Raw genomic sequence first — 25,347 nt, 5'->3', positions numbered from 1 at the left:
TGGCAACACCGGTTCTCTCCGTCTTTTTCTACTCGACCACTCGTGAGTGTTTAACCTCTTTTCTGCTGATCTGCAAAATTGAGGTTAGGACTACACTCAGCTGATGCCTTACTGTCATGTCTCTTTATCATAGCGAGTCGTAGGAAATCCAATGCCGGAAGTTCAAATTAAACTTAATATTCCGTAAAAAATAGGCCGATAAGGGCAACTTTTTTTGGGAGTATTAGATTACTACAAGTGTTAAGTATACGAATTGCAGTTTTTTTCCAGAATTTTATGGGCTCCTAGGCAAATATACCCTTTTCTAGCAACAGGAAGTTAGGTTTTTGTATGCTGTTTTGAAATTCCTTCACGAAAACCACCAATTTCAATAATTAATTTCTCTGAAATTAGATCGATAACCGACACTGAAATTTTACATAGCCCTTTATTAAAGGTTTAAGTACAGCATAAAATTTTTTTTAAAAAATCTTATGAACTAAGCCTGGCGATAGAATCACCTTAAATAAGTCCTCCCAAAACATGATCAGTAACTTTATCAACGCGAAAGTTTTCACGGGAGACAAGGACCGCGTTTATGGGGTATTTCACTTTCTGGTAAAACGTTAGCTTATGAAGGTGCTAATTCAATGTAGCGGAAAAAACAGCGAAGAAAAATGTTTTAATTTCTTCAGCTGTCATGCTCTCTTCGTTTTTCTTTCCAAATAAATATTCGAGGCAAAATCTTAGACTAAAATGGCATCCATGTCGTTATCACACAGGAAGCTGATCCAAAAACTACGCACAATTCGGTCCCAGGCTAAATGGGCAAGTGGAAGGATTTCAGGTCCCAATAAAATGAATCGTCGCGTTTGCTCGACATGTAAGAATTGGAATACAATCCTCTAGGATCCAACCACCAACGAGCCTCGGAACGTTGCACATAAATAATGGGACGACCCGCTTGCAACAATGTCTGCCACTGTTCGATTACTCGGAATTCGATTAAGTTATTAGGTTATTACATGCACGTTGAACAGTCAGCCCGTCCTATGTGAGTCGTCACATATTCAACGTGTCAATCACCTCCCCTGCAACACGTGTAGTAGAGAATAATTCATTTGTATTAAAACGACATGTCCGTCCATACGACAAAACATTGTCCCTCAGGTGGTAGTCGAGGGACATTGACATTTAAATGATAAACACGAGAGATCGAGAGAAAGCCTGCATGCAGTAGACAAATATGTAATATGACACGCATTTATACAATATTAAGAGTGAAATTGATATTTACTGAAGTGAGCATTACTATACTCGACTTTTGCTTGCAGATGGATCGATGCCAAAATTTGCCGAGCCGATATCAAACGTAACGGTGAGCATAGGACGAGACGCTCTTCTTGCTTGCGTGGTTGATAATCTCCAACGATATCAGGTAATTTAATTCCGTAATCACTGATTAATTGATTGCACAATCAAAACAGAATGATCAACATTATTTTTTCCTAATGAGGGCGTTGAAAAATAAATAAACAATAAACACATTACCGAACGTCACTGCGGCAATGATTTTTGAGATTCAATTATTTTTGGAAAAATCGTCAGAAGCACACTAAGCTAGGCTAATTGATCGAGATTTATCAGAAGACCTGATTGACTCTGATCGATTTTTTGGGCAGAAGCGAGTAAATCAACTTTGAAGTGTCCTCGATCCACGAATTACGTTTCACTATATTTTGTTAACTCATGTGTATTCTTTGGGAAGCTTATTCATGACAAAAATGAATGTATCTCGTGGGAAACTTGAGCATATTCGATGCGCTAACAGTAAAAAAAGTGCACTGCAGTAGAATCGGTCCTGATGGATTCCCCTTCACGTGTCTATTTATGCGAAACAGCAAATATCGCATTCTCGTGCATTCTATTCCATAAACACCGATTTTCGGTGGATTCGAGAAGATTGAAAACCGAAGATACCGTATAAGTTAGAAGTGCATACACATGTTGAGATGGATATCAGGAATTGGTGGTATCTTATACACTCTTGCTAACATCTGTATCGAGAATTAGACAGTTTGCATTGAAAGGAGTCTGGGGAAGGTATTTCGCTTCCTTGTGGATTGCAATCTGAGAGGCTATTCTATCACAAGCTCTCGACGTTGCGGTTCCTTTCTCATGCAACAAATCCGTACGGAATCCACGTGAATACACGCAGTTGATAATAAGAGATAGCGATCCTCGATACTTTATTCGTTCCGCTCTCTCTTCCTTCACCGAGCACCATGATTAGCGATTATAAATGAATTTCCAATGAACTGAGAAATCCTGCTAACTTGGTTATGGAAACCTTGTTAAATCGCAGGATCATTACAAGAATATTGTCATCAACAAATGACGAACGAAAGTCGCAGATAAGAGAAGGGCAGATGAGAATAAACAATTTTGTTTTTTGCTCTTCCTAGAACGAATGTTGTACATGAAAATATGATGATTTCAAATCGATATTTCGCTGTGGAATAATGACTAAGATTTTTTTTATATCCCATACTCTTATTTTTTCTATGAAAGACTCCCCTTTTTGGGGAAAATTTTGTTCCTTTTAGCAGTATTTCATCGAGAGATGTTTTCAGATATTGTAAATGAATGATATTATTTTCTCTGTTATAATGAATATTTACAGGTAGCCTGGGTCCGGGTTGACACGCAAACGATATTGTCGATTCACGACAACGTCATAACTCAAAACCCTCGTATATCATTGACCTACAACGATCATCGCTCCTGGTATCTCCACATCAAGGAAGCGCAAGAAGTCGACCGGGGATGGTACATGTGTCAGATAAATACGGATCCCATGCGGAGTATAGAAGGCTATCTCCAGGTGGTTGGTAAGTAGCTGAGAATTTGATTGACTGCAATTTTAAGGTACTTTTAAGGAGTTTCGGTACAGGCGATACAATGTTGCCATGCTAAACCATGCTAAAAACATAAAAAATTTCAAAAAGTTCAGAATTTTATAAAATTTGGTGAACATACTCTGTAGTGCCAAATTTGACATTACAAATTTTTGAAGATTTTTCTTCTACACAGTTATCGAGTAATTGATCATTAAAGTTCACGTGTATAAGCATAGCGTTTCCATATATATAGGTATACGTTCCGGGCATAAGAAATCTGCTTTAATGCGTAATTATTCGATAAATAAGTAGAAGAAAATTTTGAAAAAAAATTGTGTTTTCGCACTTGATATTGAAGAACATTATCACCAAATTTGATCAATTTCTTAATATTTAGACTTCTGTATCGAAACTCCTTAAATGAAAATTCGATATTTTCTATCTCAACGATGCGATTTTCGAACGAGCTTTGGTAAACACGATAATCGAGGGATTTCGTTTTAAGTCATTTGCACGATATGAACGTGCTTTGCTTCGTTTTCTTAGGTCTAATTGACTCAAATTCTTAATTTCTCTAGTTGATAATATACAATTTACACAATTGAATAGAAATTTCTATCGTTTACAATTGGGAGTAACAATTGATGTTGACATACTATTTGTACTAACGTCCAGTCTGCTTCATTAATAATTTTGGAGGGTTTTGTCAAATACCTTAAAAAATAGAAGGTTCCACTCAGCGTATGTAGAATACAGAAACGATTTATCGCTAAATCATTTCGAATGAATTGTTATAAATCAATAATTCCATAAAAGAACCCTGAATAAAAATGCTCCAATAAGTGACTAGAAGAATTATTTCACTGTTTGTTGTACAACGTAAAATTGAAAAATTTTATTTTCATTTTTCCATGATCAGTTCCACCATCAATAATCGAAAAGGAAACTAGCACCGATATGGTAGTCAGAGAAGCATCGAACGTCACGTTAACCTGCAAGGCGAAAGGATATCCTGAACCTTACGTAATGTGGCGACGAGAAGACGGCAAAAGAATAAATTACAATGGCGAGCACGGTGAGTAATATTCTATCGTGTTATCATTTTTCATAATGATATCGATTATTGGATGAACGTTTTCTTCACAGCTCGAATACGCAATCATCGACGTTTATATTTCAGAACGTCAGAAGTAAATATAAAACAGCAACAAATAATAATTTTTTTTCTGTAATGGCTCTTTCTTCAGATACGATATTTAGATGTGCATCACGAATTCCGATAATGCATTCGCGGAATAACTCATTTCATATTACAGCTTGCAGAAAAATAAAATATTCAAAAACAATCTAAACAAATTTGTGGAATCTTTTTTAATTTTCGAGTAGTGAAAATGTTTTGGTGCAAAAGGACTTTGTAAATAATGGAAAAAAAATCATTTTAGAGTGCGAAAACGTAGCACGTTTTGGCTTCTAAGATTTCTTTCAATGCTCGGCGTCAAGATGCTGCCGCGATTAGATCAGACACGTTATTCAACATTCAAATGCTTTGAAAATATTTTCCCATGTTCAAATACTCAGCCAGGGTGTTTTAACCGGTTGACTGGTGAGCTTTTTTCCAGTTTTTGTGCCAAATCTGGTACGAGCCAATACGTTACCGAAAATCACGATAATTTTTATTTCTGAGGGTTTTCGAGGTTGCTGATTCCATTTTCATGTGTTAAAGCATGAAATTTTCGCAGTGAAAAATTAAAAAATTTCACCCTGAACCCTTATTTTTCACATTTTTGGGGGTAGCAAATTTTGTTTGATTTCGATGAAAGAGTCCAGTGTGATAAAAAACTGAAAATTTTCATGTCATATAGCATGAAAATCCATTGAAAAAACGAAAAATTTCACCCTCAACCTTCGATTTTCTTCAAAGGGTAGTGAGGTGAAAATTAAGTTCAACAATCGACTCAGCGACCCAAAAAACCACTGTATACCAATTTTTGTCCAAATCGGTTGAAAATTGAAAAAGTTATTTCAATATGTACACATATGACACAAAACCTGAATGGGCCCAACTTTTTTCTGTACATATATGATCCAATGCCAGTCAACCGGTTAAAAATAACTACTTCCATAACATTTTCGATATAGATATCAACAAAGAATATTCGAACTATTTCGAATCTTCATTCGAATGAAGATTGCTTCATTAAATTATTCGGAATGACTGATACATGTTATCGCTTTCATCATCGCTGTCGTGCTATTCTCATTGATTCGATGACCCTAAAAGCATTCACTCAACATCGTTCAACCTCAAGTCACTCCAGGTCGAAGTTGAGCTGATTGTGAATGTTTTCCAACGGATACACATACGATAATGTTGGATATGAGGGTTCAATGGATAATGACGTGAACACTCTTGGGATAGGAGTTTGGAAAAACCTTTCTCCGGGGTTGTGGTCACTGAGAGCGAAATAGAGGAGTCGCCCTGGGCAAAGCCCACGAATCTAGTGCACACAAGCCACGTTGCTATGCTCTACGTGTCACGAAGAAGCAGATCGATTTTCCTCACGGTCAAAAGGATGTGAACCTTTGAATTGAGTAGATAGAATTATGCAATTTACGCCAGTCTGACAGCAAGCTCATTGTATATGAGCACGTATTCGGAAAATTGTATATGGCGTCGAATCGCCGCGTACGTGTACGTACGCAACGCTTCGTTACGGCAAGAATGACGTAGCGAGCGAGAATACGCAAGTGAGAACGCTTGAAGCTTTTCAAAACACTCTTCAACGCTGCTCGTACACGTACATCCAAAAGAGTGTAAAAGCAGAGCGAGAAAGCGAAGGTGTGGGAGCGATGGAATGGGGGGGGGGGGGGGGGGCGTCGCGGCAAGGAGAGCGAGCGAAGAGAGGAGACAGTGGAAGCTCGTGACGCCCGGAACTTCCCCGGGGATCTATCTGCATATTTGAAGAGGCCGTCGAACGCAAGAGAACCACCAACAGTTGACATGGCGAATGGGGGAAAAAAATCTTTCAGAAATGAAAAAAAAACTTTGTTATGTTTCTAGTTTACGTGCTGAAATGTAAATGGAACAACGAATGGTGCTTCGTACGAAACAAAAGTTTTAATCAATCATTCGTTAGTTTCTATACACTGTAATGCCCGAATGAGATTGCACGGTCATGCATTTTCGGTAATAGTTAGTAGCAATTCTTTGGTCGACCCGGAATTCAATCGAGTTTAGTGAACTACTCGCTACTGTACATTAAATGCTTTTTTCCTCTCGATTAGCATGTGGGAAAAATAGTTTTACAGAATCGTTAATCCTCTTTGGAAATGCAAAAAATTATAGGATTGTATATCGATGTTCTACAGCTAGTGAATTATATAAATCGATTTATGTAGGCGTATAGTCCGTTTAATGATACGAGTCTGTAAAGTCAGTGCTTTCAAATACACTAGGAATACGCTGCAGCGATAATTCTCCCAAATAAATGGAAATGCATATTCCTGTGGCAGTGAATGGTAATAATTTATTGATATGGGAATAACATACGTTCTGTACAACGATTAATTTCTCTAATTCCTAATCCATTTGACTATGGGATTATGCTTTTATTAGGAAAAAAACCGATTCATTAATTGGTTGTACGGGTCACCATGTGTGAGCTTTGTCAATTCATGCCAGCATTGCACTGGCATGGAAAATCTTTACGAAAGCTTTGAAGTGCCTTTGTACTTGATAGAATTATTTAAAATCGTTCCCGAACAATTGAGAATCGTTGTGTTGAGTACAAACAACGATGCTTTGTTTCCTAGAGATAATACATAAATATTTAACTGAATTATCCAAAGCTAAGAGTCCATGGTATATTTTGAACAAATGAACGTATGGACTGGAAGCTTTATTACTAAATGAAAAAATCGATTTGTCCGTCGCTTGAACATTCATGATCGGCAATACGTCAGGCATTTAGCGATCGATGAATTTTGAATGTTCGCTGGATAGAATAATTCAACATTCGCGAATCCCATCGATATTCTCAACGCGTCAATATTAAAACCTTAACACATTTGAATGGTTCATCAGCACCTGGAAAATCTGTAAACGTATAAATAGAAATGAAGATTATTAAAAGTTATTTGAAAACGACCAGATGAGCATAAGCAAAAGTGGGAATTTATAGTCAGCGAGTGATTACAGGTTCATGATTGCTGAATTTGGTTCGTTACAAATAGCCATTTGGAATGATTCGATACTCCGAATTGCTGAATGTATAAACTATTTTGCCTCGCTCAATCTCTTTATCTCTCTCGCGTCAGCACCAACGAGACCACATCGACACATTTATTACCATGGATGCGAATGGACACATGGTACGGTGAACAAAACAGGTACAAGGGGTAGAGAATTTTAACGGAGCAAACATAGGTATGCGAACGCATCGCAATTTGCGTGGTCACGAACGCAACCACGAGCCTTCACCGCAGCATCCTACTTTGACGATCAATTATTACACGGCTGGGCTTTCCCACTCACGGAATCGTGCTCGACAAGAAAATTCAACCGGACGACTAAAACGTCCTCTCTGTTGCACGTTATCGGTCGCCCTAACTTAATTATTCAGACGATAGACGCTCTCATATATGTATATCTATCTATATACGTATATACATCCATCCGCAAATACCTTTTCAACGTCACGCTGTGCCATTGTGTAATCAGTTAATGTATAGATGGATGATGTAATATAACGCTACGTTACCGGAAGTTGCATGGTAACCGCATAACGCGCTTCACAAATTTATGCACAGAGCTTCGCGGTTTATTGAAATTAGCTCGTTGAGCATCTGGAGAACGGGAAAGCTCTGGGCATCGCGACCCTCTGCATTTAGTATTTCACGAGTGTGTCCATGTGTGGCTCATTTTATTAGCAACTTATGATTGTCCTAACGTGGAGGTTGTAGGTCGAAAGGTATCTTACAGCATGCCGGTTAATAGCATATATTTTTACCTTGATTGATCGGCGTACTGCACAACAATGGAGGGCCCTCCTTCAATGGAGGCAACGGGAGTTCATTAGAGGCCCATTGTGCCATTATACATTCGGCGATAGACGCTTTCGATTCCCCCATCATTTGTGTTAAAGACGTGATAATTGTACATGAACAGAATTGTTACCTAATTCTAATCAAACATGCTTTTTATCTGAGGTTCTCCTGCCATGCAATTGCTAATTGTATAAATATTGTTTTGTCGTCGAACCGCACGTTATTCGGTATGAAGAGGCGGAGAAAGGAATTCAACGGGGGAAAAATTCAGTCCAAATATTTCGAAAATAACCACTTCGCTGTCGAGGGAAAATAACAAAAGTGATAGAGCTAAAGAAAAAGGTTGAGGAAACGAAAAATGCTGAAGGACGAATAATAGAATACGCAGAGGGAGCAAGACAACTTGGGGACCTCGTAGCCACATGAGTGAACTCCAGGTTGAAGGAAAACTCGGTATAGACTTGTCGACGAATAAGGAAACACGGTTTTAAGGAAGGTACAAGAGGGATAATACGCTGAAATTATTAATGCGATCTTACAAATCTCACAAATATGATTTATGAAATGCTGGAAGGAAAAGGACTGAAAAGACGTTGCGGTATCTTCGCTTCAAACCGGAGATAGAAACGCGACGAAAAATACAGTCTAATAATCCAGAAATAGTATATAAAACTTTAGAAAGACGATGCAGTTGAATTGAATTCGAAAAAAATAAGCAATTGCGGAATTGTGAATGAGCAAGAAAATATAGAGTCGCGTGGCTGATTGAAACGCAACACTCGGTGTTTTTGCAATCTTGGAGGTTGATGGATCTGTTCCAAAAGAGCAGAATCGACATTCCTAGGAAATTTTCGGTAGCTCTCCAATAGACGTGATCTCATTCTGGCTCGGCGCCGAGGTATCGATTAGCAGTTCCACTTTTTTCCATTCTCGACTGAATTTTATTTCCTCAAACCACGAATTGTTTTCTAATTATCGTTCAACAATATTTTTCGACTATTTCGCCAGTCATCGTTGTTAGTAATCTCACCATCAACTCGGTCTTCGAAAATGAACTTGATTGGTTTCATCACAACTTATTGCATGACTTTGCAACGAAGATCGAGCGTCCCCAATGCTGGCTTTGGAGATATCACATTTCGAGGACAGGTTGATTTAATTTTTTTCCTAAACGGTCTATCTACGTGAAGGCAATCGCAAGAAAATCAAATTTTTCATTCGAATTGGATGTGATTGTTTGTTGGATAGGAATATCTCTGAGTCGGAGTGTTGAAAATTTCATGCAGCGGTATGAAGACCTCGTCGACATCGAATTAGAAAATATTATTTCTTTGTTTGAAAGGATGAAATATCTAAGAGCAGTAGAGTGAAGTTCATAACATTAAAAATTAGAAGTTCAGCCAAAATTAACACGTGAATGTGCGCAAAGTAATCGATAAAGTAGGGGAAACTGGGACAAAATGGGGTACTTCAAAAATTGCGGAAATTATTTTTCTTTTCGTTCTTTCAATTCGGTATATTTTCCCAGTAAAAGAAAAAAAAAATACTTTGGAATTTTCAGATATAAAAAGAAGAGATTATGAGAAAAAAAATTTGGAAAAAGGAGAAATTTCGAAAGAATTCTAACTTTTTTCGACTGCTTTTTAAGAAGAGCAGTCGAAGTGCATTCGATTGGAATTGTAGTGAAAAAAAATTTCACCAATTTTCAGAATTCTACCTCAAGCAAAACTATTGGTTTTTTCAAAAATTGCGTAAAGTTACAGTACGTTTCTTGTGGCATTTGGGCTAGATGAAACTTCTTAAATTTATAAAAAGCGAGTTATTTCCTCCTGTATTCTGTTATAATCCGTTTTTTTGCCCCATGTCTGTGTATATCGATATTTTTCTAAACGTTTACAACTATCTTTTCATAAAGTATACCAGCAAAGCGACGCGCGTATATTCGCATCGGGAAGTCGTTTCCTCAAGAATGTAGTGAACGGTCGATACCACTTGTGTGAAAACGCACAACGCCCTGGTCTTTGTATCTTCTTCCCTGCGGTTATTTTCATTTTTTTATCCATTATATAGGTAATAAATCGGAACGTACCGATTTTCTCGATATAGCGTCTCACCTCGCGTTACCCAACAACAAGAGAAGCCTCGGGACATATGAAAGTCTATAAATTTGCATTAAAAAAAAAAACTCAATAAAACGGCATATTCGAGAAGCTCCCACTTACTCTCTTTTTAGCACTTTCTGCTGACTTGATATTTTTAAATGAGTATCTTTTCCTAAGGCAACCGCTCACATTGAATGAAGGTGCATTCAGCAAAAAGTATTTGCGATTGGATTTTGGATCGATTTTCATGCTGTGAAAACTTACCGTTGACTGTATTATTGACACACAGCTATTCCGGGGAGTTGAAAGCTCCAACGAAGCTGAGTCTCTTCTGCACAGAGGCTGAAATATTCATTGTATCAATATATATCGACATTCATCGCACGACCATTTCTCCCCAGCTTCTTCGAAGTGAATCTAATTCTTGCATGTGTTCTCATTAGAAGAGGAGACAGTGAAAGAGGACACGTCGAAAATCCACGCAACTTCTTCCTTAAAACCACATTTTTTCAATCCTCGATTTTGCAAAATTTTATTTATTTATTTTATTTTATTCGTTTTATTTTATTTTTTTATCGACACTCGTCGGCATGTGTTTCGTTCTCTCCTTCTAGTTGTTGAAGTTCAATCACTGTTGTATACATTCATAGCAGTTGTAGAGAAGAGAAACCATCCTACGTTGCATATCGATCGAGTCACTGAATTACACGACTTAAGACGTTATTTTTCATTGCGTGTTATATGCATTATGTATATGTTATATCCTTACGATATCCGAGAAGAGAGGAGGAAAGCGAGAAGAATTTCCGCTTCTTGGGTTGTTACACGCAAGTCCCCTGGGGTTACTTCTACTCTGTACCATGGATATAGTCGAGTACACTCGACGTTAGCATTCCCACGTGCAACGAATGCGCTACATTTCATACACGTTCTGCAAACCGTCGATCCTAACTATATATCTGTGGCGTACCTATCTATATGTTGTTTATTTCCTTCGCTTTGACTTTATACATATAGAATATATATATTTATGTATAAAGAGAAAGACGAGAAATCCTTGGAAGACGGTTTCGCAATGATTTCGTTGGAGACTGCTGGTAGAAGCAGAAGCATCAATGTAGTTTTCGCATAAAGCATGCACCATTGTGATCAGAGGCGTAATAAAAAACTCAACGTTGTTTTTCTTCGTCGATGTAGTTTTAAGAGGTTTATAAATTTCATTAAAATTAATATTTTCGTAATCTGTGACTAATTATTGTGATTTTATTGTGTTATTTAGTAGAAGAAATAATAAAAATTATTTTTTCTGTTGTCTGAATGGATACAACGAGTCATGAAATTGAGAAACTTCCTTATTGCGTATTTTCCAATTAGATTTTATAAGAGAGTAGTAGCTTCGTGATCTCGGCTCCGAGCGTTCCGAATCCTGGATTCACTGCATTCCCAATGGCCTATGGAACAACCAAGCAATTGAATACTTAATCAGTGTTTTCAACATGCCTGAAACGACTGTACCGAGACTTGTTAACGGCGTTTTCATCGACGAGGGTTCGAGGATGATTCAAAATGAGGCGATAAATGGAGGGAGGGAGAGGGACATAAAGCGACGGACGCACTGCCTCCCACACGTTATCTCATTCGAAAAAATAGTCTTAGATTTCGTGAGATTTACTAAATAACGAGATTTTTCGAGTTTTTCTTGCCCAAAAGTTTCTTCGATATCCGTTCGTCAATTTCCCTCCTCCCATTCGTCATCCAGTAAACACATTTTTCCAAGTTTGTGCGTTTCATAGTTACAAGTTTCATAAAGAGTATACTTGAGTCGATGATTCAGAAGATTTCACCCTTCGCACGAATCGTCGTTGCGAAGAGATGAGTATAACGAAGGACTCAATCGTCATGCCTTCATTCGCGCGCATTGCTGCATCTTGGCGAATAACATGCTCGTACTGGGTAGCTCGTTCATCCGATCGTGATGATTAGCATAATTGGGGTGGTCGTGTGTGACCCGGAGGAACATCAAATCTGGAATAACGGATTTAATGCGAGGGTGGCAGAGAGCAAGGGAACTCGTGTGCGTTTGTGTGTCTGTGTGTGTGTGTGAGAAAGAGAGAGGGGGATTGCTCAAACGCTAGGGGTTGGTAAATATCGAGCGGCCTCTTTGAGAGCAGCACATATACACGTATATAAGCAGTCTCTGGTAAGAAGCGTGGCCAAAGAGCCGAGAAGCCGAATCCGCGCGAGCTACTAACTGATGTGTTGGTCTCTGGGGCCCTCGGGCTGCCTAACGCCATTACTTGCCGCCTGATAGCTTCCAGACACCCGGATCTTTCTCTCTCGCGCTTCATCCCCCTCTTTTCATCGTACTTTTTCTCGCCCTCTACATATTTCTCTCCTGCTCTTTTCTTCCATTTCTTCAGATCTCTCGCCTGAATATCAGTAGTTGTTGTCTTGGTGCTCCAAGCTCAACAATCCTCAACTTCGTCTACGTATTATATACGTACTCGCGCACGCTTTCCCATCATTTTTTTGGTCTCTTGCCGCACCTCTATTATTCCTTGTTCCGCGCTTGCCAGTCCACGAGTCCACGTTGGCATATAGTACGTGGACAGGAACTCGTAGAATTTTTCCGTCCTTATATTGATTCTCTACACGACGAAAGTGTTTGTAGTTCATACATGCGAACTGGTAAGGAAAATGTATTGCGATATTCCGTTATCCCGATTCTTTTCGTCGGGGGGAAAATCTAGAAATTGAGGACAGGATGAAGGATAAGAATAATGTATATATATGTGGACACACATCTGAACGGAAATGGGAAAAAAGAGTTAAAAAGTATTGGAGGATCGTGCTGATAAAGGGTGAGTGTAAGAAAGGATGGAAACGGAGAAAAGGACTCGAAGGACCTCCCTGCTGCTGTACTAGGAACTAAGGCACACTTGGCAAATCGAATTTAGCAAAACTATCGCGCAAGCCGGTACGTGCGAGACGTTGGCACGAAAGATTTGGTTTCAACAAATAGTACTCTATGTATACTTAACAGTATGTGTACACATACTATGGTGGCGCATGTATTTGTTCGTTGTAAATACGAGTCATTGAATGCGACTTTAACCACTTGAAATCAGTGAACATTCTCAACTGACAAAGTTTTTTATTTCCATTTGTTTTCTTCCAGGAAAGAGTACTTTTTCAAATGATCACAGAACTGTTTATCGTTCCAATGTTTGATTCATTTTACAAAATAACACCTCGGTCACTGGTTTTCGTTGAAGAATTTATCAATTAATTATAGATCGTTGTTTGATAAGAAATCATACGAGTTGATGTTTTGATGACACTTTTCGTGATAAATTCTTCCCTCAGTGGCTGTGATAGTGCAAAGTGGCCTATCCGGCGAATGAAGTGGGCGAGATAAAGACGTGGCAGTGTCTTGCGCAGCCATGTTGAAAGACGTAACAGCTTTGTAGTCGAGATAAGAGTGTTTTTTTTATAATCCATAAAATCGAAAGGGATGCTGAAAAGTTGTAGGGCGTTGAAGAACTAGGGTAAAGTGTAGGAAGCTCTGTGTATAGTAGCGATGAAAAGATGTTCCGATCTTGTAGGGGAAAACTAGTGATAGCGCAGAAAAAATAATGAGTTGAAGGAGGAAAGAAAATGAGAGAGTGGGAAAGAAAACAGCGAGGGGAAAACAAACTGTTGTATGTTTGTTCTTAATACGGTCCTTTATAAAACACGAGTACGAATAACGGCGAACTCCCAAGAGCTTCTTATTTCCCCTTCGTTGTGTTATGTGCTTCTCCGTGCTTTTAGTCCGTATAAGATTTATATCGACAGGGTGTCCCAGATTTTCATGGGAAATCGTACTTGCTCTGGTTCTAAGCAAAATTTTCAATTGGTGAATTTAAAATTTGCCTTGCGATGAGTCATCGAGGGTTTAAGTCAGTAAATAAGGGCTCGTTTTCATTCGAATCACTTGCCATGTATCTTTGATCGACAGAAGAAAATATTGTCAAAAATGTTGAAGCACTACTTTTTTTTGTCAAAAATACGTGTCCCCTCATCCCACTCGTTCCTTATTCTCAATTCATGAATATACAGAATGTGTATCGTTAAAAACTTGGCGACTTTTTTTTCTCCGCATCAAACTATTTCGTATTTTGTAATTTAAGCGACGAAAGCAACGCAACTAGCACGTGGAAATACATAAGTCATATGTATTCTGGCTTTCCACAGCCATGACGATCGAGGGTTGTTACGATCGAGGGAAAGGGGAAAATAAGGGAGGAGGAGTCCCTCCCGTACGTGCGTGATGTGGTTGTCGTAAAAAATCCTGAAGTGCTGGGTCAGAGATGGCGCCACAAGCTCCTTTCTCTCTCTTGCTTTCCCTTCATCTTCTTCTCTTTTCCCCACAAACATGAGATGTTACGATGAAAGTAAGAGTTGTGTAGCTTGTATACAGACAAAAAAGTGACAGAATCAGAGAACGAGCTCTCTGCAGGAAGTTGTCCTGTGTCGTGACCTCGTGAAGAAACTTCGCGGAAAGCATTTCAGAAATAACGAGGGAGTCGTCATAAAACTTTAGCGCAACGCATAACCTCCCCGAAGAATCATACTTTTTTTTATTACATACTCTACGTATTAGTGGAACGAGGTTAACTGCAATCACCTCTATGTTATATAAATACATCCATTATATCAAACATCTTCGGAGACAGTATAGATAAAAGCGATATTTATAAATACGCCTCAGACATTATTGACCGAGTATAAATTAATATTAACCAGCCACAAAGTGTGTTACGTCCCGAGAGGGAGATTTAGATGAGATCGTTCAATCCTCGATGTAGAGAACGATGTATCGATTGGTCGATCACCGTTGGTGAGTCTTCTTTGAGGTTTTGGACGGTTCTCGAGTACATACGTTATATTGTAGGTAAACGTGACCTTGAGTTGAAGGTTTCAATATCCGTAGATTGGGGAGAGATCTTCCAACCACGGAGTCGATGTTGAAGGTCGTTGAATAAAAAAGTGTTCGTCGGAGATATTTTGTTACTACAAAATATGACTTTGTTTATTAATGCGGAGTTACACTTTTTATTACAAGATGAGATAGAGTTAAATTTGAGTTTCGCTGAGTTTAACAATTTTACTTGATTGAAGAAAAGTTATTGCGTTTGATATTCGATTGCAACCTTTTGAGGAGCTGGTGTTAACTGACTGTTGCGTTGTAAAAATGGTCATTTTATAACTTCGGGATTTTCCTTATGAGAGTTATGGAAGGGGATTGTTTTTGTGTTTAGGATAGGCTGTTGAGATGATAAGAGGTTTTCCAGGCTTGGATGCTGGTGGAAAAAAGTGTGGGAAAGTTTATTAGAGGGTTTGATTGGCTCGATTTTTAGGATGAGGATATTTTACGTAACGATGTGATTCAGTTCTAACGATATCAGTGGACTTGGACCGGTTGATCATCGTGAGTTAGAACTGTAAGGAGTGATTGTTTTTCCCAGCTGATATAGAGGCGGATAGTTCGGGTTGGTCTTGTCGATACTGTTTAGCTGAGATAGAGTTGTTTTGGTGTACTATCAGCTATGAGTTATTGTTACTGTATGTCTAAATGACTCTTACCGATGTCGACAAATGATGATGTGGCTTTAGTTTGCATATTCTCTACTAATATGTCGAAAAAAAGGGTCTACATAGGGGTATGTGTTAGGACATAACAAGTGTACGTAGATCTTCAACTACACGAACTGAGGCAAAAGTTTGCAAACAGTTTAAAATGTGTTGGCACTAATGAAAAAAAATGTACCAATGGAATCTGCATGAATAGAATTTTCCATAAATTTATTCCATTGAGTTAAAGATAGGATTGAACAAAAAATGATCCATACAAGAATGACTGTGTTCAATTTAGTTTCCTCAAGAGCTGTACTCATCCAAATTACAACGAATATTTCATCACATGCCGATTAAATTCGGAGAATAAGAATCTCATTTCCTTAAAATACAGATTTTCGTTAATTCCGTTGGATTTCCAGAAAATATAATTCTTCCCAGTATTAGGTTTTGAAGTGACTGAAAGTGTCGAGTCCCGAAAGTCTCTCATCCACGCACCAAATTCCGGATGTCTGTTTGGTGAGAAAATCTCTGGAATTTCATGAGTTTCACATTATTTCTGTCTCTCTCCAGCTCTCTCCCCTTTTTCTCTTTCCGATTTCCCTGCGAATTTCTTTTTGTAGTACTCCATCCATATTTCCAGCAGAAATTCGTGTGTATGAACGCTTTTTCTGTCGAGTTGCAAATAACTCATGCATTCGTTTTGTGCGGTGTTACCACAACGTCACGCAAAATTTATTCCTGGAAACACGAAAAAAACGCACACACACATATGCAACAAAAAAAACAATAAAAGAAAATAAAACACGTGTTGTGGCCGTTATGCAATATTTTTTCCTTTTCTTCTTCTCTTACTCCATATATTTTCGCTTTCTCGCACACTCCCTCTCTCTCTCTCTCTCTCTCTCTCTCTCTCTCTCTCTCTCGTTCTCGAAGAATAATATTAACACGTGTGTATTTATTAGGTATACATGTAGTGTACGTGCGAATTGCCGTGCTGTCGAATGCAAATATGCGGCTTTTCTCCTCTTTTTTTTCTTCTATTTTCTCTAACGAGGATATACACCATGTATTTCAAAGCTTGTTTTCTCTCTCCCTTTCTCTTTCTCGTTATGAGGACTTTCGACAGGGTGCTGCTCTGCATATTCCACACTGCATACACCGGGTGTGCTTTAGAGAAGAAAAAAAGGACGAACAAAATAAAGAATATATTGGGTATATTCACGCCAAGTTGAGAACACGGGCGGAATCGGGTTAGAAAAAGTCGAACACACGAGTAAAGGTGCTTTTTCCTTCAACCTCGATTCTACGCGATCGCCCCTCCCTCGCTCCCTGCACCAGCAGAACTCCATAGAATGCATTGCAATGCAAATAGCTTTGGAACAAAGGCACAAAGTGCTCTTCACTGTAGGATATACAATAATAACGTTCGATCTTCTCACACATGACGGCTGCTTCAAAAGTTATGGTGTGGAGAGACAGAGAGAGAGAGAGAGAGAAAGAGCGCGTAATTGTCAGAACCCAAGTCATTGTGTATTTTCTTCTCCGATAACCGGTTCGTAAGTTATTGTGGTAATAAGTAATGGCCGATGTTGCCTCTCACCGTTCCAGCCAGGAAAGACGGAGTCGCGCTTTACGTTGTCCTGCACAAGCAACTTTTCTCTTTTCTTTAGTTAGAGAATTTTGATCAAGTGCTGTTGAACAGTGCGTGGGCCAATAATTTGTGTGAAAATTTGAACTGAACGTATTCTGTGATCTGAAAAAAGTCCATTTTCGATAATCATTTTCTCATCATCCAGAGCGTCATAATTTCCGGTTGTGTAATTCGCATATCAAATTTTTGTCAGAAGTCGTTCAACACTGAATATTGTCAAGTTTATTCTGGTTCACAGATTTTCAGTAATTTGTTCCCAAAATTATCTTGAAAAAGACTCATTTTCATTCATGTTACTAAGAGAATTTAAATGGTGGAAAGGATTCGTGATTACAGGACGATATTGGCTCGCCCAAATGAGATAAATCTCGAAGGAATACTTCATACTGAAATTTATTAAGGTAGTTCGATCGCTAAGTGCCGTGTAAAAAATAGGTTGCAGCCTCCTTCCTGTGGAAACATTATTCGGTGTGAAATATGTTCCAAAAATCATTCAAATTATCGTTAATCATCAGTTAAAAAATATATATATGGTCACAATATTTTACTAAAATTTCATAATTGCTCGTGATTTTGGAATTTTTATATTTTTTCTGTTGCGTGCGCCCCTGCTAGAATACATCTTCATGCCGTATGCACGTATACGATCATACGAATAAACGCTCTGGCTTGTCTCACGCGACAGCGTTGCCACGTCGCGAACCTTGAAATTCTCCCACTTAAATTCTCATACGATTTTTATTGCAATAATTTTTTTCTCAAAAACTAGACGGTAGATCATGTTTTTTAATATATATATTTTTCTTCAAAAGATACTTTAACACTGTTTTTTTAAAATGAAAATCGTAAGAATCGTTCTCGAGTTAATTCGATACAGATTTTTAGTTTGATGATTACCATGCGTTCAGATGGAGAAACCATAAAACTTTAACTTGCAATATCTGAAAAACTATACGGTAGAACTACGTTTTTTTTTTTTTAATCGATTCGTTAGATTTTTCTGCCCCGTATATATTTATTTCAACTTTTCCGTAAAGAACCGGGAACAACCTTAATCCGAACTCCGTATGATTCATGCAGGAATGAAAAAATAATTTCGAGATCTGTATTCTCAATATCACGTGTGGTAGAGAGCTCGAACCTATTGCGAGGAATTCTGCATAGATATCTTGCTTCTCAAAAACTTTATTAAGGAGTTTAGATGTATATGTAAAATACAACGGACTCGGTGCAAGGACCCTTTCTTTCTTTGAACTTTTTTTGTCACTTCCTCGGATTCCTCATCACACTCTAATAATTTCTACCATTGACGTGTTCCTCTTTGACTTTGAGAAATAAGACCGTGTGTGCGAATTCGATTATTCTCGCTCCATCCCAAATTGCTGCTCTTTCCTTTATCAAGTTCCTTTCAAATTGGAAATATCCTCTGAGAGAACGACAACTGGATTTCCCTGAGTGTCTTTCTTCGTCATGGGAAGCGAAACACGCTCGGAACATTTCTATTGAATACTCGGATCTTGAACCGGATGTGCCTCAGTATACGTATTTCAAAGATATCTTCAATTTAGTAAATCTTATTGTAAACTCAATTGAATATTCTAATGTAGGTACTCTTCAATCAAAAACGTATTTTCGACGGAATATGGATTACTGGACGACACACGAGCAGTAATTTCGAGCCAGAAATACAGCCCATTGAATGTCGCGTTTCATCGAATTTGAGACGAGAAAACAACTCAATGAGAGCTTGTTTCCTCAGTTCGTCCATGTAGAAAGAAAAAAAACAACACAAGGAAAAGAAGAATCATGAATGACGGCTGTTTTTTTTACGCGTCGCTACAGGCCTTTATGTCATAATATCCGTCACTCATGATATGCAAAGGTATTATTTTTGCGTTGGACCTAGTCTAAACGGACATCGAAGCAAAGAAAAAACTGGGGCAGTTTATAACGGGGTTTCATTACGTCATATCGATGAAGTTCCGCGCGCTTACACCTTATTTGTAATAGATTTTCTTTATATTCGTATTTCTCCGACTTCCTTCTATACTTTGAGTTCCTTCATCGCTTTCGTCAAACTTTTGCCAGGGTTTCACAGTTTCTCGACCTCCGTTGGCTCGAGTTTAGACCAAGTTTATGTGCATGAAAAACTAAAAGGGCGTATAGAAAGAGCAAAGTAAGTCGGAGGGGTTGCCTAGCACAAAAGTCTAGTTCTGATTCTACCAGGCGGTTAACGACCGTCCTCACAAGTCGTCATAGTGCTCCCTGGAATTACCACAGCGCTCCTTTATTCCTGGGCCATAAGGAAAGTAAGCTCTCGGGAGAGTGAATGTCGAACAGCACCCTCTGCCGTGAAAATTTTGCGGCTGCTCAGGCACATGAGAAACCGCTTAATTCTCAGTGCAGAGAAGCTCTCTTGGAACGAAGAAAACGAAACGCGCAAAATGAACCAGGGATAACCGGGAAAAATCTTTTTTGAGGGAGACAGGAAAGTGGTGTGTTCGAAGAACTGAGATTTTCGTCTTTTCGGATCCGTAAATATATTTTTTCGTGCGTGATATGGTTAGAGACGCGACAGCACCTTGACGCCAACTACTAAAAAGATAGTTTCCCAAAGGCAAAGGCAGCACTCGCGACTTATCGACGCATCCCTGACTGAGCCATCCCTTTTGAACTCGAAGCTATCGTCATTGTATCCTGGAGGATGCTGCAACGTTGCTCAAAGTAACGAGGAATCGGAGCACCAATCTCCCAGATTGGTCACTAACTGCATGTCTGACCAAATCAAAACTTCACGTTATGGGGACTTAACTTCATCAATGAAGCGCAGTACGATGAATATTGGACTCGGAACACTCAAAGCTTCCCCCCTCGTTCGCGTCACTCAAACAACTTCATATACTGGAAAAAGATAGAAAACACTAACAAAACTCGAAGGTCTACTGACAGCAGCTTGCACTTAAACTCCTAGTTCAAAATCTCTTCTCCTCTTCTCCACCCAACATTCGTCATCTCTCTTTTCTCATCATAAAACGTCCTTTTATCCGCGACCAGGAAGCCTGGCACTCAAAATATTTTATTGAAACCTGTTATAAGGCTTGAAAAAGGTATCCCACTTCCATGCAGCTCTATATGTAGACATATTCAGCCGTTGTCGTTACTCGCACTCGTATGTAGCATGTACCTCAGGGAGGCTGATACGCGATAGTTGCAATATATACGCCGGTTACGTGCTCGTAACAAACTTTCATGTCTGTAACTCGACACGCATATTGTAAGAGGTTCACAACGAACAAAACGTTTTTCCACTGAAGTTCATAAAATATACAATAGTTTATTTTGTCCCCGTTCTATTGGTCTGCAGGCTTTTTCATGCGTTGGAGCTCTTCTGTTTTATGTGTTCGTCAGCTGCGCCCTCATTGTCACAAAATGTGTGTTACATTTACGTTCTTCAACCGTTTGTGATACTGTCGAGAAAACGTGCAGCTCAGGATTGTGGGAACTTGGGGGTCTCGAGCACTGCTCTTTTAATTGCAACGCCACATTGGGCGTATCACATTCAGGAAATGAGAATACTTCTTATACTGTTGTTCCATGGACGTGTTAACATTGGGAATAAATTGATGCATTTTATGAAGCAATTCCATCAGAAAATACTCCACAGCCTGGATGTTTACTAAGCAAATTACTTCTTTCGATGTAATGGAAAACTTTTGTGTTCTTAAAGATGCACAAATCGGAGCAGAAGTTTTATCATCGTAGGAAAAGAATTCACGTTCTTCGTACGATAGTTGAATCGGGAGGAAAAAATCTCAACAATAGGCACCGGGAATTTAGACGTGAAAGTTAAAATGTTTTAGTTATGTTGCAAGGTTTTGTTTAAGATTCTTAAACTTTGGAAATATTTGTGGATACCGCTGACTGATAATATTCCATTATTTATTATGTTCCAGTGAATATGGTGGACGGAGAAGTTCTTCACATCGTAAAAATCAGCAGGCTACATATGGGAGAGTATATGTGTATAGCGTCGAATCAGGTGCCACCTTCGGTCAGCACGCGCGTCTCATTGAAAGTTCAGTGTAAGTGTTATTGTGTAGAATTTTCAAGTATGAGTTATGGCTAAAAGGGAAAATATTTCGTGACTTTTTTGTGAACTGATACGATTTTCTATGTTTTTTTTTTTTAATTATTTTTATTCTTTCTAACCGCGCAAAACGGTGGAGAAGAATGCACAGCATTCAGTATGTTAGACAAAGACGAGAAAAATACTGTGAAGATATACGACGTGAGAATTTGAGATCCGGCCGGATTACGTGGAGGAAATGAAATAAATGTATCGGGATTATTGCACGTTTTCGCGAGATCGGAAGTTGAGATAAAAGATAGCGTGAGAAGCTTTTCAAGCTTCCTCTTGGCAATTTCATTATCCACGGTCAAGTATTCCGCTATTTTTTTGTAGCTTTTTTTATTTTCAGTTTTTTTTTTCCATTGCTTTCTCTTCTTCGTTTCTTACTCTTTTTTCATCTCAGCTGGTTAACTTAATTTTGCACAAAAGCCTCGAGTGACTTAAATTCTTAACCTGGTATGAAAGTCACTTGCCATGCCAAATATCAGCCTGATATAACCCGCAAAAATGGCTTCTTAGCTTCGTGTGAATATTCATATAGCCACTGTCGTAAAGTTAGCTTGAAAAGCTCTTTTTTTTCTCTCGCTCTCAGTTCTACCGTGAAAAGCTGAGTTTTTTCACACGATATCGCGGACACAATGCAGCAAAAGATACGAAAGCTTCGGATTTATGAATTATCATATTACCGAGAACTTTAACAGAATTTAATTCTACCATCAGGTGGTACGAATGAAAAATTAGCTCAATGAAATTAATTAAAAAGTTATAAGGTTTGAATAGATTTCTCCCAGCGTTTTCGTGTTATCTGAACACCATCATGAAGAAATGGATTTTCACGATTCCAACCTGAGTACGTTGGTCTTTATAGAAGCAAGCCGCAAAGGATAAAATCTACGGTAATTATTCGGAAGTGGGGCTCCTGCTGTAATCAGACTGAACATTTTTTTCATGAATTCCCGTAGAAAAAAAAACAGTATACCACGTGTTATTACAGTGGCGCATGACCAAAAAAAAATTTAATCTACAAAAAATCAAAAAAAAAAAAAACCATTTTCAATGTTTTCAAAAATTTGTTCAAAATTTGTTCACATACAATATTTTTTGTGAAATTTCATTATAAAAAAACTTTATTCCATCGAAAAAAAAGAAAATCGGCGATACATCCATGCAGCCATGTGATAATCACGTCGTCCGTATTTCGGAATACCACCACGTGCATCACGCCATATTCTTTCTATACTTTGTGTGTATGCTCCGGAATCCGGATCGACAAAATGTGTTGAATGATTCACGGTCAGATGTTGGAATCCTATAAATTGAAATATCGTTCAATAGAAACATGTGATACGTGTGTTCTTTGTGGTATCAAATGTGGTATTAAACTAACCTGCTTCTTGAAGACAATTATAGGACTTCCAGCAATCAGACATAACTGTCGTCCCAGGTTTTATACGCCGTTTGATTATCTCCAATAATGTGTCGGAAGAACGATCTCTTTCACACATTCTTAGAATCACGCGTTCAAAACCACCGAAAATCCATTGTCCTTCGACAATGCGGCCACGATTATATTTTCGCTTTCCAAACTTAGCTTCATCTGTTTCGACGATCTTTCCCGGATCACCCAATTGATTGGCAGAATTAAATGGTAGCCAGTAATCCAATACTTCACGAACATAGCTACTCCAATTACACACCGTTTCTGAATTAATGTTGAGTTCTTCCATTAGAAATGCCTGGTGTGGTGGATTTTGTATTATGTACAAAGAAACAAAAAGGCAGAACTTCTCGGGAGTCAAATACGCATTTTGCAACCACGCGTCTGTGCGCACGGATTGTTTGAAATTACATCGTTTTTTTACAATTGTTGTGTTTACCTTTGCTGAATTTCGATCGACGAACATTAATCGACGAACGATTACATCGAAAACGAACATTTTCTATGTATATAAGGAAAATTGTTTTTTTTTTTGGGCGAATAACATCTTGCGCCACCTCAATATTGCCTTCTCTCATGTTCCTTATGCATAAAAAAAGTTAAAAATAAATTTCAGCCCGATTACAGCAGGAGCCCCACTTCCGAATAATTACCAAATCTACGTTTCGAAGCCACGAACAACTATAAATTTCTAAAACTTCAACCACTCTTTTTCATGATCTAAAACTGGAACGAATATTCCTTCATGAATCGCAAATAATATTTCAAAACAGCTCGACCGTACCCAGCCGACAGGATGGTCACAATTTTTTCATATAAATAATATATTTTGAAAAAAAATGTACAATTTTTTCTCATCCTCATTAAAATGTTCATTCGAATGTAATTGGATGACTCTCTTACTGTCAACCAAAAACGCAACGAAAATTTCCAGCTCACCGAGTTTAAAAGTTAGAACCGATGTAACAATGCATGTTTATGCTAACACAAACGTTCCCTGCGCAGAAGCCACGCAGCGTTGTCACAGTTAAGCTCCGCGAGCTTGAAAAGTTGAACCTTTTTTCCGAAATATTCAAAAGGTTTTAATGAGAGAGCAAAATTTTTAGTCGTTTCAAAGTGGCCTCAACATCAATCAATTCATGAAGTGAATACTCACAAAATTCAATGGATTAAAAAATTATTTCATTCGAAAAAATTCGAAGGTGTAAATTCAATACGCTGTGTAGCTTCACGTCAATTTTGACCCAGTAATCGAACGTTATTAGAGAATGATTGACAGCACGTTATCCAATCATTATTTATCATTTACCAATTCTTTTCGTATCTCGAAACATTCGATGACAGTTCAATTTCTCCCTCAATTATTTCGAGCTCAGTATTCCCAAGTCCACAAAGAAATTACTGTGAATCATTGAACAAAATGAACATCATTGAATCATTATAATGATGTAGACGACTGGCTCATTCGATCAGACCAAAAGCCTAAAAAATACAATAAAAAACAGCTCCAAAGGAATGTGAATGGAAAATAAAGACGGCTTAAACGACGACGTGCAACTTGCACTCTGCAGAATCATGTTCGACCTTATATAAATTGTCGAGTCTACCTTTCCACATACATCATGTCGATGTGTACGCGTCGACGTGTACTACATGGATCTGTACACACATACATGTGTGTATCAGCGTGGGAGAGTGAAATAATCTCACACTGTACAGAAGCGGAATGCTCTGTAAGGAGAGCTTTCGTACAGAAAAGCTGCTCTCGTCCCTGATACAAAAAAGCATCGATACGTTCCTTCATTCTCGAAATCAATGCAATAGAAATGCTGAAATCGCTTCCTACGGAATGATAGAATCGATTGAGTTGTTATACTGAGGATACCTATTTTCTCACGTGATACTTTTGTGCTCCATGAGCAAGTCTTTGTTTTTGCCTTCGAAGCACAGACAGTCGTGCTTGCATTATTTCAACAAATTCCTTCAATCCGAACACTCATAATATTTACAAAAATTATATATTTTGTAGTACGATGAATTGAAAAAAAAAATTATATAGCGTACTGAAAATAATGTGAAACATGCTCAGAATTCAAAGCACGACTGGATGGAAATTCATTTTTTATGATGGACGTGCTTTGAAATAATTTGAATCGATGTCTGTATTTTTTAAACCGATTTTTTTTCGACATTGACGTCGGCTGTTCGATATTGATTTTTCTGTTTTCTCTTTCTTATGATATAATTATTGTTATCAGCTTTAGTCTCGCTTCATCGATCGGGAGACGTAATACGTAAGAACTGGACGAAAATATATCGGTGGTTTATAATACCGAAAAATAATTCTCGAACATAATCTCTGAGTAGTATTTAAACACGGGAAGTTTATTGCAGTAGTTTCATGATCGCTAATGAGTTAGCAAATTATCGATGCTTGAACAAACTTCACTAATATGCTTGCAAGGTACTGGTCTGCTAAC

General features: G+C 38.3%; 1 protein-coding gene across 3 annotated transcripts in view; it reads left to right on the top strand.

The window, feature by feature from the left end:
• The window catches only part of LOC122410199 (lachesin-like), a 193,129-nt gene that overhangs the window by 148,240 nt on the left and 19,542 nt on the right, over positions 1–25,347 (top strand). For all 3 annotated transcript variants that reach the window (XM_043418324.1, XM_043418305.1, XM_043418313.1), the window contains exons 3-6: positions 1,314–1,417; positions 2,663–2,870; positions 3,799–3,954; positions 21,254–21,382. In XM_043418324.1, coding sequence (XP_043274259.1) covers positions 1,314–1,417; positions 2,663–2,870; positions 3,799–3,954; positions 21,254–21,382 — 597 coding nt within the window. The remainder of the gene's footprint in view (positions 1–1,313; positions 1,418–2,662; positions 2,871–3,798; positions 3,955–21,253; positions 21,383–25,347) is intronic.

The sequence above is a fragment of the Venturia canescens genome, chromosome 1 (assembly GCF_019457755.1).
Source record: "Venturia canescens isolate UGA chromosome 1, ASM1945775v1, whole genome shotgun sequence".
In the NCBI taxonomy this organism is placed as follows: domain Eukaryota; kingdom Metazoa; phylum Arthropoda; class Insecta; order Hymenoptera; family Ichneumonidae; genus Venturia; species Venturia canescens.
This window is presented reverse-complemented; position numbering and strand designations above follow the sequence as displayed.